The 15,727-nt window shown below is 36.5% G+C and overlaps 1 protein-coding gene across 7 annotated transcripts in view; it reads left to right on the forward strand.

Annotated features, from left to right (window-relative positions):
- LOC135210806 (dentin sialophosphoprotein-like) overlaps positions 1-15,727 on the forward strand; it is an 89,749-nt gene that overhangs the window by 47,534 nt on the left and 26,488 nt on the right. For 3 of the 7 annotated variants that reach the window (XM_064243669.1, XM_064243675.1, XM_064243674.1), the window contains 2 exons: positions 7,978-8,056; positions 10,344-13,965. In XM_064243669.1, the coding sequence (XP_064099739.1) occupies positions 7,978-8,056; positions 10,344-13,965 (3,701 nt within the window). Of the gene's footprint in view, positions 1-4,187; positions 4,265-4,762; positions 4,823-7,977; positions 8,057-10,343; positions 13,966-15,727 lie in introns of all 7 variants that reach the window. The other 4 variants (XM_064243671.1, XM_064243673.1, XM_064243670.1 and 1 more) reach the window with 2 other exon arrangements.

The raw sequence follows: 15,727 nt of genomic DNA on the forward strand, positions 1-15,727 counted from the left end.
ATGTGTGTGTGTATGAAAAGTATGTTAATGGCCAGGTAGTATTTAATTGAGTTTAGCTGTGTAATTCATTCATGTTTGATTTTACAAGGAGAAGAGAGATCTAATTTGCATTGTCATTGGTACTCATACCCTAGTTTGAAATCCCATCATTCTGCTCTTTTTTTATGATGTGCAGTAGTTATTTTTGTATCCACATTAATATTCTAAAGGTCAGGATTACTAATAGATACACAGTGCAGTATTAGATTTGTTGATACTGTATCCATTCAACAAAATGTTCAGTTAGGCAGGCTTGTTGCATTGTGGATGACCTTTTGAAGGTAAGAAATAGTCACCATGATGTTGACAATAAAATTACACAATTTGGTACTATATTTGGTTTAGTCTAATGTTTTCTAAAGTCAAATTTTGTAATCCTGAATGGTATGGTTGGTATTTCTGTCTCATGCTTGCCAAGAGCATTATATGTTAGGATAATTTTTTGCGACAAATGCACATGAATTTCTATCATTGTCATTTACATACTGTTGAATTAGTTCAGGTCTCACTTCCATTAAAAGGTTATTTACTGTGGGTATATTATACATTTGTGTAAACCAATCCTGGAGACTTGAGATTGTACCGGATTGACAAACCTATTTGCAATAGTACTTCTTAGATACAGTGTCATATGTAAACATATAGTAGATAGATGTGTTAGGCAAGAAATTTAGGAAAAGAAGGAAGAACTTTAAAGAGCTATAGTACATCAGTCGAAGTACATTACAAATGAATGAATAAAGTAGTAAAGGAAATCATGAACTTAGAACTTAGTAGTACGTATTTGTTTAAAGCATACAGTCAAAGTGGAAGAATGTAGACAAATGGAACTGTATGTAACAAGAACTGAAAGTCACTGTGACAAAGCTATCAGTTTCTTTCTCCATCCTAGCAATATTGTAATTAAATAAAAAAAAAATGGAATTATGAAAGGGATCAATCCAAAGAGGTTAGGAGTTTTTATAAAAGAAACAAATATTATGCAGAGGACGTGAATAACTTCTTCACAGTTACAGTAGTTTTAATTTTTCAATTTTGAGGAATTTTTGTTGTGATGTCTTTTAAGGAACTAAGTCCCTTTTCCTAAATTACCATTACTGGTAGTACATACTTGTAGTTTTGTCAGGGGATTACAGTACTGTACATGCATTTAGTACTCATCTCACTCTGTCTGTGGCAGAACAAGTAAATGTAAAGTGATTCTGGTTTGTTTAGTTAGGAACATTAAATTTTTCTGAAAAATTATTAACAACATACTTTAATGAGGAGCCGTATGACATTGTCTTGCAGAATTACTTATGTGGAATGCATAAGTCAAGGGGTTAGGATAATATTTTGTTTTGATGATGATTGTTTAGCATTCTTAGAAATTTTCTTTAGATTAATGTTTAGTGCTGGCTGCTTATACCTAAATATGCATCAGATTCCATAGCAGGCCTTAAAGTTTCATGGTGTATGGCTCTCCAATCCCCTATTTTTCCTGGTCTCTAACTCACACAATACAATTTGTGGTTCTAACAATGTGGTTGGCATGACACCTTTTCACCAGCTCGCTAAGCTCCTCAGTCGTTTTTTTCTTTTATTTGTGAGAAGCAAAGTGGATTAATTTTTTTGCATACATTCCATTGTTACAGTAATGAATGGTTAATGTTATGTTCATGGGTGTTGCTTTGTGGAGGATGTGCTGGTATCTGGATTTGCTTTTAGAATTCATTAGATAAAGGTAGAGAAATGAAAATATGCTTGAGGAAAGGAAAGACTAAACTTGTGTGAATGATTAATGATAAGAAGTGTGATAAACATCGCTTGCACAAAGCAAATTAAAATTATATTTTATGTATGGTTTTCAAATTTTACTATATTAATTTTGAAGGTTTAAGCACATTAATGTCAGAATTCTGTCCTTGTATATACCAGGGACTCAAAGCAATTGATGAAGATTTTTAACTTCAGATAATATTTCAACGATTTTTGGAAGGTCATCAATTAATTTATGCAGATAAGCTTTTGTTACACCCGAATTCAAGGCATTAGGGCAAATGAATCATTAATATTGGTCTTGTAAATACACTTCACACTTGAAGCATAAACATTAAAATTATTTGCATTTGCTGTTTTTGATAGCAGGAGTCATACCTGCATTTGAGTACAATATTACACCCAATTCTTTGTAATGATTATGTAATCTTGTGACAACCTTCATCATCATCGTCATAAATGTTTTTACATCAGCATTTCTCTTTATTGGGTTGAAAATGAAATGACCTCTTTGCACTATCTTGCACCCAGTAATCTATTTGCCAAACATCTTATCAAGTGTTGGTCTTCGTATATTCTCTTTTCCATGATTTCCTGGACCTTCCTACAGGTCTGTATCCCGCTACTTCCATGTTTATATACTGCTTTTCTGATCAACTTTTCCTCATTTCATGTCACATGTCCTAACAATCTCAGTCTTTGAGCTTTGTCTGTATTCCAGTGTCTTGAGACTACATTGCTCTACTAAGTCATTATTTATAATGCAGCTTTCATGCTGTACTCTAGCCATGAATTTGAGCATTCTATGGCCATACCTCTTCAGAATCTCCATTTTCATTGTCGGTGCCCACGCATCTGCTACTTACAGTAATACAGGACTTTTGTACTAATTGTAAGTCTCCTCTCAACTTTTGGGACTTTATTAACCTGTGGTGTATTTCTTCGTTTTAGTCATGCTTCAGCTATTATGTTTTGCATTACTCACTCAACCCCTTCTTTACATTACTGGAGATGTATTGCTGTTCAACCCTTCACACAATTTTTTCCTAGTTTCGAATTACCCTTTGTATATAAACTGAGTAATAGAGATATTTTTAAGTGGGAAGCCCTAGACTAGTTCAGTGCCTTTACTGTATGGTGGGTTTTTACTTATCTGCCTCTAATTTTCTATTTCTTTTGCTCTGTTGACAGCTAAAGAAATTGTGTATCTTTCCTCCACCAATATTTCTGGTTCTCAAGTTGCCAGGAGTTTTATTCCATGACCTACATAATTACTGTACCTTTCTTAGGCAGAGGTATGAAGATGACGACTTAGTCTATTTCCATTGAGGCAATTTGCTTTTTCGTATACCTCAGACTCAGCGTTGTTAAATAGATATTGGTTATTCTGTAAGGTTTGTGACACAGACCTGTGTATTTGAATCATTAAGATTCCCTTTTTTTGGGGGCTTTTGACTGAAATGCAGTTACAGTGAAACTGCAAAGGGTTTGCAATGACTGAGATGTATCATGTACTGCCTGTATTCGGTATATGGGTGTGCAAAATATAAGAGGCTGTTTTTATTTTAATTGACCGGTAAGAATCACCCAACTTTGGCTTATAGCATTTATTTTTCAAAATACACAGTAGTACTGGTATTTGATTTCTCAACATACGTCAAGTTCTTTGTGACACCTTGGTGATGCCTCCTTCTGTCACTTCGCCTCAGTACAAAAATCTCCAGTTTCATTGTTCTGCTCTATAGCTTCTGCATAGTTTAATTTCTTGCAAATAGTACAAACCCTATAATTATACATAACAGTTGCCAGTAGGCAAAGTAGACTGTCCAGAAAGGAAAAATTGGGTACTGTAGAATGTAAAGAGGTGGGTTACCATCTCTGGTTACTTAGCTGACTAGATATCGGAAAGTCGCTAGTTGATAGGGATAAAATGGTTTATTTCCATTGGCCATGTATCCCCTATTTGCATGAATTTTTAAGAATTTTAATTGTGACATAGAAGATTAGTCTTGTGAAATTAAGGATGTCAACTTATGGGTTTTGAAAGCGTCAAGAGCAAGTTTTAACTGGAGTGTTGAGGTCTTTTGTAACTAGATAAAATTACGTACCAGTGTTCATTGCAGGAAAGTTCACATTTAATTTTCTATGTATTTATTGGTCAAAGCTTAGTTATCTGATAGGTTCTAAGTCAGCTTGTTTATGTAGAGAAATATTTTATGATAAGTGTGTCTAAGCTTAATTAATGTCACAGAAAGAAAGACTTATTTGTTTCATGTGAAAATATTTTGGAAAGTCATGTAACCTAGTATTTTGTGCCAGGGATGGGGAGTAAGTTTCTTTATGTATGTTTTTGTATAGTACAGACCTCTTACTTTACTTATTCTGTACAGTACTATCCAGAACTTTGGGTTGTTGGCCGACTGTAGGGTCAGCAATAGATTGAAGAAATACTGAGCTCTCATCTCGGGTGAGTATCTTGCACCAGAGATATTCCTTACCTTACTCATCATTAAACATTATTAGAGCCACGGGTATCTCATAACACCAAAGGGCAAGCATTGGCTTCATTATTACCGCCCCTCATCTCCTCTTCACTTTGCACCTTTAATGGGTATTGCTGATAAAGTGGTTTGAGTTTTACTTGATTAGTGTGTGCACGTAACACATTGGCTACCACCAGTGCACTTTAAGGTAAGCTAACACGAAGAAAAGGGACATGACATTCATATTAGTAATCATGAACGCATTGCTTCTTAAGCTTGTTATACCCGACGAGAGAGTCGTTCTAATCTAATTTTTTTTTTTATGGTATTCTGAATGACAGTTTTTACTTCCTTTGCCTTATATAAATCTTGGAAATTTGTATACTCCATTTAGTAATACTGCTGTGCCAGCTACTTTATTAGTCTTATACTATATCAGAAATGCCTGTTGCTCACTGCAGTGTATATTTCTACCTTTACAGACACCAGCCTACTTATAAACAAGTTACTTTCCTGACGGCCATTTGTATGTTGATTTGTTTGTAAGTTGGATATTGTACTCTTCATACCTATTGTGATATAAAATTAATACATTACTGTATGGTTTTCATCCTGAAACACAATACACTACGTACAGAATAGGCGCACAAAGCAAAATTTGAACTTACGGGTGGCAAAGGGGAGTGCTCTCAACACAATTTTAATTTGCGATCCTGTTTGTTTGTATCTTGGAACGTTTGTAAGTTGAATGTTCGTAAGTAGGGTGGTGTCTATAGTTGTTTTGCAAGAGACTTGCATTGATGGTTGTCTTTCTTAAGACAGATTATCATCCATGTAGAGGGATACTACTTACGGAAAACTGGACTTGAAGTAAGTAGTATCTGTTCTTTATCCCATATTCAGTTTATGTTCATAAGATCAAGGGTTTGTTAAAAAATATAAATAAATAGATAAAAAAAGCATATGACGGCTAAAATTTGGAGAAAGGAAAAATTAAGAGTAAAAAGGTAGACTGAAGAAAATCATTGGCACAGATTGATGAAAACCATGAATGAGAGATTTGAAGAGATTTACACAAAAATATGAAGATTGAAAGTAGGAATAAAAAATCTGGCGTCAATGACCCAAGCTATTGTGATGGCAGACAATGCTCTTACTTAGTAGACCTTAGATCTAAAAAAATTTAGATGGTTTGGACTTGTGATGAAACTGAGTGAGTAGTGGTTGATCAGAAGTAGTAGATGGAGAATTAGTAGGATGGAGATTAGTAGGAATGCCAAAAGGATTGTGAAAACAATATCACAGACCTGGATCAGATGGATATTCAAGCAGAAAGTGTACAGTACACATGGCAGTGGAGAAAACTCATTCCATGTTGAACCTTGCAAAAGGAAAATCCCCCATCAACTGCTGCCAAGAATTTTCTAAATGGATCAGTTTTCATTTGAATATTCTAATCATTAACTGGTTGTGCAACAAGGAAACTCTGAAGCTACTTTGGCTGTCATGTAGGTATATTGTATTACGTAACTCCTGCCATGAGTGTTTCTAACCCAGACTTTCCAGGTAGTACTAAAGGCTCTATTTATCCTTGAGACAAGCCTTCCTGATGTGTCTTGACCAGACATTTACTATTTTATCAGTCAGTTCCTTTAAATGAGTAAGCAAAATACTTAGGCATAGGATGGTGTAATAATACCATTTCCCATTTCTGATCTTATTTGGCATAGTAGATACAGAAGATTGAATTTTATAGACCCAACAGCTGCCAACTTTTTGTCTCTATCAGGGCTTTCTTTTGAATGCTGGTCAGAATTGTAAACCCACTTTGGTTTAAGGGTTTATTTGGTGCAGGGATTCTTTATGGACTGGCAGATAACTCCTAGAGCTGGTTTGTCCTCTTACTATGATTAATGTGCCAAGTCAAGGCCTTACTTTTTCTTGTCTTCAAAGTATTTGAGTGACGTGACATTAATTTTTGGTGACTGTGTAAGGAGATTCGACAAGAATTAAGGAAACTCCTTTGTGCGTTACAAGAATCATTTTTACATTTGTTACTTGTGGGTGCTTATTGCAAATTACTTTTGTTAGTCATATATGTCATATTCATAAGTTCATATTTTAGCAGTTAATATACAATATTTTCAGAATTGATGACTTTTGTTGATGTTAGATTCATAAGTAGTCAGTCATTGAACATGGACATGGCCACAAACAGTCATGATAGTATGTCATTTGTTAATGATTTTGCTCTAGGACGACGTTCAAACATAAAACATAGACAGTATTATTGCTCAGACAATGAATGCTTAACCTCACAGCTTAAAGGATGATGCAAGATATCTTTTGAGAGCCACTATAGATCTTGATGATTAATGTCTATTTTACTAACCAACGATGATCTTCAGTTGCTTGAACTTCGCAATGAAAAGGTCAGGCAGTTGGTGTAGCTCTTAGTAGTGACTCACATAGATATAAAGGGTTGTTGGTTGTACAGACGTAAAGTCCCTTATTATTGATGTGTTTTGTAGGTATTGGCCTCTTAAAGAGTTACCATCTCCCTTCTTATCTGTTTGTAATGCAACTCTGGTCTTCAGACAGATGCTAATTTTCAGCAATTTGCCTCAGGCTTTAGAGTGTTGCCATATTTCCTGATTTTTTCATAGACTTAATATGTCCATATTCAAGGTGCTTCCCTATACTGGACCATTTCCTCTGTTCACCTCTTTTGCAAGCATTCATGATCACATGAATTAATTCATGTGGAAGGTAGTATCTTGTTACTAGAGATTCGTTATACATGCAGAGGGATATGAATATGATACCATACCATACAATAAACCATGAGATAACTTGAGTTACAGATGTCGCTCAAAGTGTGCCATTCATATTCTGATCTTGTGGTATATGTACTGTCAGGTACAGCTGGCCTTTGTGATATCTTGCCACAGTGTGTAAGTACTGTACCACCACTTATTTAATTGTTGTACTACTGGATCTTTTCAGCTTGGCAGAGAAGGTTTTCTGGGTATCCTTTCACCTCAGTGCATTGAACTTGGCAGAATGTATTTAAATTTGTTTATTGTATTGGAATGTAATGCAAGTTTGTTAAAAACATGTTAAGTGTTCCCTCGTAAGTGCAGGCCTTTAAATTTTCATGTAGAATCTCACTTCCCAATACTATTGTAGATCACAGATGTTAGATGTTAGATTTGTGACCAGCTTTAATGGGTAGACTACCCCCTCCCCCACCCCCCTTTTTTTCCTCTCTCTCACCTGGTAATCATTTCTAGTACATTGTCTTAATTTGATAAATTTCAAAATATCTACTTCTCTGCTACTAGCACATAAATCATATGTAAAATATTCTTGTTTATTTTTTGAATTTTGCGATGGAACGGAAAAATAAATTTAGCTTCCATACTCAGTTTCATTGGTTTTGTAAATTAAAGTAACTGTAGATACCATTCCAACACAGTAAAGTTTGTAGTTCTGGGCTGGATTAACTGTGACTGCAAGAGTTTAGTACATGAAGTTTTCTTTATGATTAGCTACAGTACAAGAATTTATGAGATTTAGTTAATTCCAGTAATTTTTTTTATACTGCTTAAACTATAGTTCATGTTCCAGTAAAATGTGAAAGTTCTTTTGCAAATTTGAAGTAATGTTCTAACTGTTCTCGTTTTTCTCTCCACAGATATGTTTGAGGGCTCTTATATCGCCGATAAGCGCCTCATTGGACTGAGGAGGTACTGGGCCAAGAAAAAAAGAGGGAGGTAAGTTCATAGTGGTCAAATACTGTTTTGTTTTACATTTTATTTATCCGTTTTTTTTTTTTCTTTGCATATCTTACTTTTAAGTATGAACCCAGTACTACTATGGAATATGATTAGTAATCAGATTACAGTATTTTAGTTTTTAAGGTACAAATGTCCAGGAAATCTGATTTTTATATTTTCTATAAGCAGTGTTATTAACTTATAAAAGTATGTTACACTACAGGCGGTCCCCGGGTTACGACGGTCTCGGCTTACGATGTTCCGAGGTTACAACGCTTTTCAATTATATTCATCAGAAATTATTTCCAGGGTTACGACGCATGCTCCAGAGTTACGACGCCTACAAACGCTGATCTGGCAGATGAAATATGACACTAAAATTGCAAAATAATCAATATTTAAAGGTTTTTTTGATGAAAAATGCAATAAGAATGCAGTTTACATAGTTTTGAATGTACCCAAAGCATTAAAATTAAGGTTTTCTTAGGATTTTTGACGATGTTCTGGCTTATGACGATTTTCAGCTTACGACTCGTCTCAAGAACGGAACTCCCGTCGTAACCCGGGGACTGCCTGTAGTTATTAGTTGTGAGAATATGTATTCCAATGATTTGTTTGAAAAGATGGTAGTTATCAGTCCAGTATGAGCAGTTCACAAGTAACTTCAGCTTGTGGTTCTAGATGTGACCCATCGCATAATGTGGCTTTTTTTATCTTAAGATCAGTCTATCAACCCTACACTTATTACAAATCCTGCTTTATCTCAGCCAACATGAATACTTCTTGTTAGTGTGTTTTGCAGTGAACTTTCAGCCTTCAGCAGCTCTGTTCAGTTGTCAGCATTTCATCCCTTCACATTCAACCTCCTCCCGCTTACCTACCAAACTTCTTGACTGTGTTCCAGTATTTAGTTCTCATTCCAGAACCCCCGTGAAGGTATTGTTCAAGGTTCTTTGCAGTGTCCATTCAGCCCCTAGCTGCAACCTCTTTCAGTCCTTTTTCTGCACCTCCATTCATATTCTCTTCCATCTGACTTTCCACTGTGTAACGATTATTTCATAGTGCAACTGCGAGGTTTTCCTCCTGTTATACCTTTTAGACCTTACTGTCCATTTCCTTTTCAGCATTGAATGACCTTGTAGGTCCCAGCTCTTGGCCTAAATTCTATAATCCAATCGATCCAATCATTCAAGAACTGATTATGTAAGGATGCCCTGCAAGAGTAGTCTTTCAGCAGGATTCAGTGGTCACGTCAAACTACCCAGTACTTTATTAAAATCACCACAAAAAAAACATTAATATCACCTAGAGTGATTCATGCAATCCTTACTAACAAGCAGTATTTATATGGGCTAAGATAAAGCAGGATTAACTACCCAATCTTGAGATAAAAAAAATGGCCATATTGAAATTTTCAATGCTCAACCCTCAGGAACATTATTAAAGGGTCACAGCTAGAACCAGCTAAGTAAGGAGAGATGAAAAGGAACAGATGAAAAATGCAAGACAGGAAAGTATTGTAGCTGGATTTGATGGTTCATTTGCAATTCTTACCATTGTACCATTTCCAGTATGCCATGCAAAGTACAGTGAAACAAGTCATAACTCATTAGGAAGCTGAGCTGAATAAAGGAATTTTGACGTAGGAAAAATCTATTTCTGGGTGAAGGGCCCGTGTCGCCCAGTGAAATAGGTTCCTTTAGCACTATTTCTAAGGTAAAATATTGTTATAATACCAGAGAACCGCTAAATTGGAAATGCCACAATATTCTGGCTCGCTCACCTTTATTATAAGGTGTTGGTATGGTTTCTGGGGCGAGTGAAACCACTACCACGGGTACAATTGTTCCCAACTTATATGTTGTGCAAGTTTGGTTAGAGTGTAATGTTTGTTTATGACTAATTGTTAAATTATCTCTTCCCTGATTATTGCATTAGATTTTATTTTCAAGGGAATGATTATTACAAGTAAGATGTCAGTGAAGCACAAATCTCTAAGAGCAATTATTGTGTTTCTCACAGTATTGTGTTTATATAGTTTATGCTGGTAGGACTAAATTGGTTTTAAAATGTACTAACTCAGGATAGTACCAATATTGGTTTTAAAATGTATCAACCCAGATTAGTACCAATAAATGTTTGAAAATTTCATGTTGCATTTATCAATATTTTTATAATTTATTTAAAGATATGGTATGTTTAAACTAATATAAGAATTGTTAAGATTAAGCATTAAAAATTTGTTTCCATATTCAGTAATGCCTTTTGTTTCTTTCACTTTTAGGGGAAAAAGTCGCTGGGTTCATCACAAAAGTGGTGGTAAAGCTAAGACTTTCCATGTTGAGTCCCAGGAAGGGTCAAAGAAATTTTCAACTGCTTCCAAAATTAAAGAGGATAATTCAAGAGAAACTGCCACTGATGACGATGATGATGATGACGATAACGATAATGATGTGAGTGAGGAAGCAGAAGAAACTGAAGTGGATTCACAGGACGAGGAGGAGAGGGAAAGCAACGCATCTGCTGAAAAAATGGAGACCCTATCACAAGGTGGTGAACAGAAGAAGTTGCTACAATTAATGTCTGAACAGTTTAACTCTGCTGACATTCATGATGAGTCTGTCATAGTTGCATCTAGAAGAGGGAACCGGACTCCTAGACTGACTCGCAAACGTAAGAGTGATGTTTTAGAAGGAGATAAGACATCTGAAGTCCTTGCTTCTCTTCCTCCACCTCCATCTCAGATCTCTCACATCCCTACAAGTGGAAATATTATCACAAATGCTCTCAAGAAAATCAGGAAAGAAGGAATAGAGTCTCATGTTCCAACAAATGTACCTCCTACTATGACAAGAAAAATGCGAAGTGAAATAGAGAAGAAAAATGGAAAAGGCTTGATAGATGAAAAGGACTCTAGTGAAGATACTGCTAGTGTCTCAGAGGCGTCTGAGGTGGAATCGAAATCTGAGGAAACCAGCAGTGATAAAAACATCCCTAAGAACCGTAAGAAAGGTCGAGGAAGAGAAAAGACCTTGTCTGAAAGCAACCAAGATAATGACTCTGGCACTGAGTCACCTGGTGTCATTGCTAAAAGTAAAAAACTCCAATCTACTGCAGATGAAGATCAGCATACTGAAAGTCCAAAATCCTCTTCACCAGGTGTTGGTCGAGGTAGATCCAGAGGTAGAGGCTCATCTGAAAGTAACATTTCAACCCCGAGTCCTGCTGGACGTGGCAAGGGCCGTGGTCAGATTTCATCAAAAGAAGATTCTGGTGAAAAGAGAGGAAGAGGAAGGCCCAAGCTCAATCTAGATAGATCAGATGGGTCTGGAAGCTTAACTACTTCCCCTGTGACTGCAGGTCGTGGTCGTGCAAAGAAAATTGCAACTGTTGATGATGCTAATTCTAGTCATAATAGTTCACTTACCAGTTCACCAGGGGCAGCAAATCTGGGAAGAGGCAAAACAAAAACTGTTGCAGGTCAGGTTGCTAATCAAAATAGTCCATCACCTTCAGTAGCTGGGGTAGGCCGAGGTCGTGGGAAAAAGCCTACTCCTGATGATATATCTAGTCAGAGAAGTTCTCCAGTAAATGTTTTGCAAAAGAAAGCTAAAGGAAAGTCTTCAGAATCTGAGACCAGTATCGTTGATACGTCTCCCGGTCAGCAAAGGAGAAGCACAACTCCACATGAAAGAGATCCAAGTCCAGCTTCAGAAACTAAGAGAAAACGTCTCTCACTTTCAAGAGATTTTGGTACTGAGGCTTCACAGGCAAACAAGAGAGGGAAGCAACTCACTGTACCAGAGGTTTTGAAAAAACAAGAAGTAGGGTCAGCAGTAAAATCTTATCCAAGCAGAGGAAAGAAAGAAGAGCAGGACATTGTATCAAATGTGAACACATCAGTGAAATCAGAAACTGTTATAAAGCCAGAGACAGATGTAAAAGCTGAGGAAACAGAACCAGAAGATAGTTTGCCAGATGTTGAGAAAGAAGAAGTAGATATGGATGTAGAGATAAATGCAGATGCTAATGTCAAATCAGACTTATTTACAAAGACAGGCAAGAAAAAGAAGAAGCATTTCAAAGGATTGAAATATTCTTTTGGAAATAAGAAGAAGAAGGCTACTGCTGGAGTAGGTAGAGGCAGGAAACCTAGTGGGACAACTCGATTAGATACCTCTCAGGAAACGGATTCCGTCATATCAGAAGACATTGACATAGAATCCTTAGATTCTTCCTCTCAGGATGTGCCATCAGAACAGCTTTCACAAGATCCAGATGCTTTAGATGAATTAACCTCAGATGCCGTTGATAATGATAATGAAGATGGAGAACTGGAGAACAGCATGAAGACACAAGCTGGAGAAGACGTTCTTGATGAAGATTCCCTAGATGAGGTAAGCCAAGAAGAATGTGGAGATGAGTATGCAGATGAAACTGTTGATGATGTGGCAGCTGAAGATGTTAAAGACACTGAGGAACGTTCAGAATTAGCAAATGAAGATGTTGGCACGCAAGAGACCAAAGTAGAAGAAAAAACTGCATTAGAGGCAGATGAGGTCAAGAAATTTGATGAAACTGAAAACATCAAAAGCATTGTCGAAAAAGAAGAAAGTGTCGAAGGAATTTCAGGAGGGAATGAGGTGGCATGCATACCTTCAGCAGAAAATGCATTGAAAGAAAGTTTTAATAAAGAACAAGAAGATTTTAAGTTGGAAACTGATACTAAAAAAGATTACCCACCGGAAGTCGAGGCTGATACTTATAAAGATTTTCCACTTGAGGATGAGGATGAGAGTCATACTTTAGCGAAGGCTGGAATAGAAGAAGCTGCAGAAGAAAATATCGTGTTGGAACCTTCCAGTGAAGCCGATCTGGAATTAAGGCTCGATGAGACATTGGAGGGGAAAAAATTAGAAGTAGATGAAACAGAACTGGGTAAAGATTTAGAAGATGGTGAAAATATAGAGGAAGAAGAGGAGGAGATTGATCCTGGCACTGAAATGATGGAACCTGACACAAGTAATTTTGGCAGCCAAAGTTTTGAAGAGATGGAGAGTGCTGTTTCTGCAGAGGCTCTGACACACACGGAGGATGCAGAAAAGCCTACTATGGAAAGTGGAGTCATTGAAAAAAGTTTCTGTAATGTGAGTGGTGCAGAGCACCAGGATATTGATGAAGGAATAAAAAGATCTGAGGAATTTGTTGAAACTGGAATAGAGCATGGTGATAACAATGAAGAGATGGAAAAACCTGAGGAGAACTTTGTTGATGGAAGTATGTTAGAGCAGAAGGATGGTAATGAAGAAATGAAAAAGCCTGAGACCTCCATTGATGGAGAAAATACTGAAAGCTTTCATAATGTCATGAACATCCCTGATCCCTTGAAAGAAGCTGAAGAAAAGAGTGATAAAATAGAAGATCAACCTTCGGTATCAGTATCTACAGGTGCACCACAAGGAGTTATCGATGCATCAGCAGCTGATCCATCTCAAGCGACCCTTGAGAATTCAGAGAAGATCTATGAGGATGAATGTGAGGAGCATCCAGAGAAGGAAACAACAATTGAAAATGTACCTGAAGAGTCTGAAAAAATAGGTGAAGAACTGAATGATGAAAGTGTTAAAGAACCTCTTCCGCTCAGTGAACATAATTTGCGCGGGAGTGTCAGACGTCGCCATAGCGTCAGTAAGCGAAGATTAGAAGACCTGGGAGTGGAAGGACAGAATTCAGATTCTAGTGATTCAGTTGGGGAAACTCGAGTTTCTTCGGTGGAGGGCGTCAGAAAGAGTAAAAGGCTTAGTCGAAATAGCTCACCCCATCCCCTTGCTTTTGCCCCACCTAGATCTCCTGATAGTGCTGGCAACGGCTCATCAAAACCCATAGCATCGAAATCTTCTTATGTTGTAAGTTAACATTTTTTTCATTTAAGTAGTATGTAGTCAATCTTCTGCCCACCTATCCCTTACGTTTTAATTGTGTTTATAATTTGATATGACAAAATGATAATTATCACAGGCTGTTATTGCAGGTAGGTTATTTTAATAATTTTGGATATATGTAATCTTATCAAGACTACATAATAATATGTGTAGCTGGTGACATCTTCATTTTGTTGTAGTATTTGATATTTGGTTGAATTTAGTATATAATATTACTGTGAGGTTAAAGTAAATTAGCCACCTCTTCTTTTTTTAATTGATATTAAAAGATGCTCTCTCCTGGTTCCTAAATTTGTACCAGGTTACTGTTATAATAAGTTGGTGGCCTTGATGAAGTAGCATCTAGAATCTCTAGGTTCCAGTTTCTTGAATTACAAAATGGCTTGATGTTTTTTGCTACATCCAGGTCTTTATGCCCAGAAAATTAATTATCTAATTTTCCATTGGAGTAGCCTTTAGCCTCACATTTCTCTCAAAGGGACAGAAGAAAAGGCCTCTTGTAACATTCCTGTAATCTTAATTGGAGTGGTATGTAGACATCAGGCGGACCTTTACAGGAGACTTCAGGATCCATTTTCAACAACCACACTGCAGCAGGATTGGCTATAGTCTCCAAATATTGATTCTTCACACATGGAAATTTTTCGGCATTCTTGTCATTACGCACTGCTTGATCTTGGAAGTTTTTGAGGATTGTCGTCATTACACACTGCTTGATCTATGAAGAAATCGACCGTAGCATTGCAATGGGTGAAGTGAGACTTTCGTTATTATCATAAAGAAGTCTTGCATCTTATTGCCACTTCTTTTATTATCAGCTCTACCGTATGAGGGAGAAACAAACTTATTCCACCCACTGGACAAATTTATATGAACTTGGCTATTTCTTTAAGAACATAAGAGAACTTCAAATTTTTAGTACTCTTCCCCTCAAAGTGGAACTTCATTGTTGTTCATTAAAACCTCCGTTGAGCTTAGCACAAGTCATTCAGAGAAACATTCTCTTAGCAAGGGTTTAAGTTTATTGAAACAATTCTTTGCTTGGAAATGGTCATGTAGACTCTGCTCCCAGAAAACTGATAATATTAAGCCTCCCACCATCTTTGCTCCCCACAGTTTAGAAGATCCTAAGAGGTCGTGCCTAGTGACTTGGCATTTACATGTTGCTTAAATTACACTCTGAGGTGTTGCCACCATCTTTGTCAAAAAATCTTATTGTTAGCAACTGTTGAAGAATACACTCTGCTCCTTGTCAGATGGGATATTCATATGTTAGCATGGGGCTTTAAAACAGTTGGTGTTAATCTCACTTTTTTATCGTGAAGTAAATTTGTTGCTGTTTTCAACATTTGGTATCCTATTGTTTGGTGCTTTTGCCCAAATAGAATTTGGGATGCACCATTTCAGGTAGTACTTGACAGATTTGTTGACTTCTTGAATATGTGGGTTTTTTTTCAAATAATCCCTTCAGTTTCTCTTTGGTAAGCTTTGCTTTTATGTTGTGTCACATCTCGAGTCTTGAAATATTCCCTTATTTTTCTTTGTGGTGCTCATTTGTATTTTTAATGAAGCTTATTATCATCTCTACATACTGTATTTGATATTTGTTTTTCCCTCCTCCTTAGTAATATTTTCTCTTCCAAGATCTTGTTTCGACTTTGCATACTTATGAAATATTATCAGCATTATGATCTTATTTCTCATGTGATATCTGTAATTTAAAAGA

The sequence above is a fragment of the Macrobrachium nipponense genome, chromosome 4, assembly GCF_015104395.2.
Source record: "Macrobrachium nipponense isolate FS-2020 chromosome 4, ASM1510439v2, whole genome shotgun sequence".
NCBI classification, from domain to species: Eukaryota; Metazoa; Arthropoda; class Malacostraca; order Decapoda; family Palaemonidae; genus Macrobrachium; species Macrobrachium nipponense.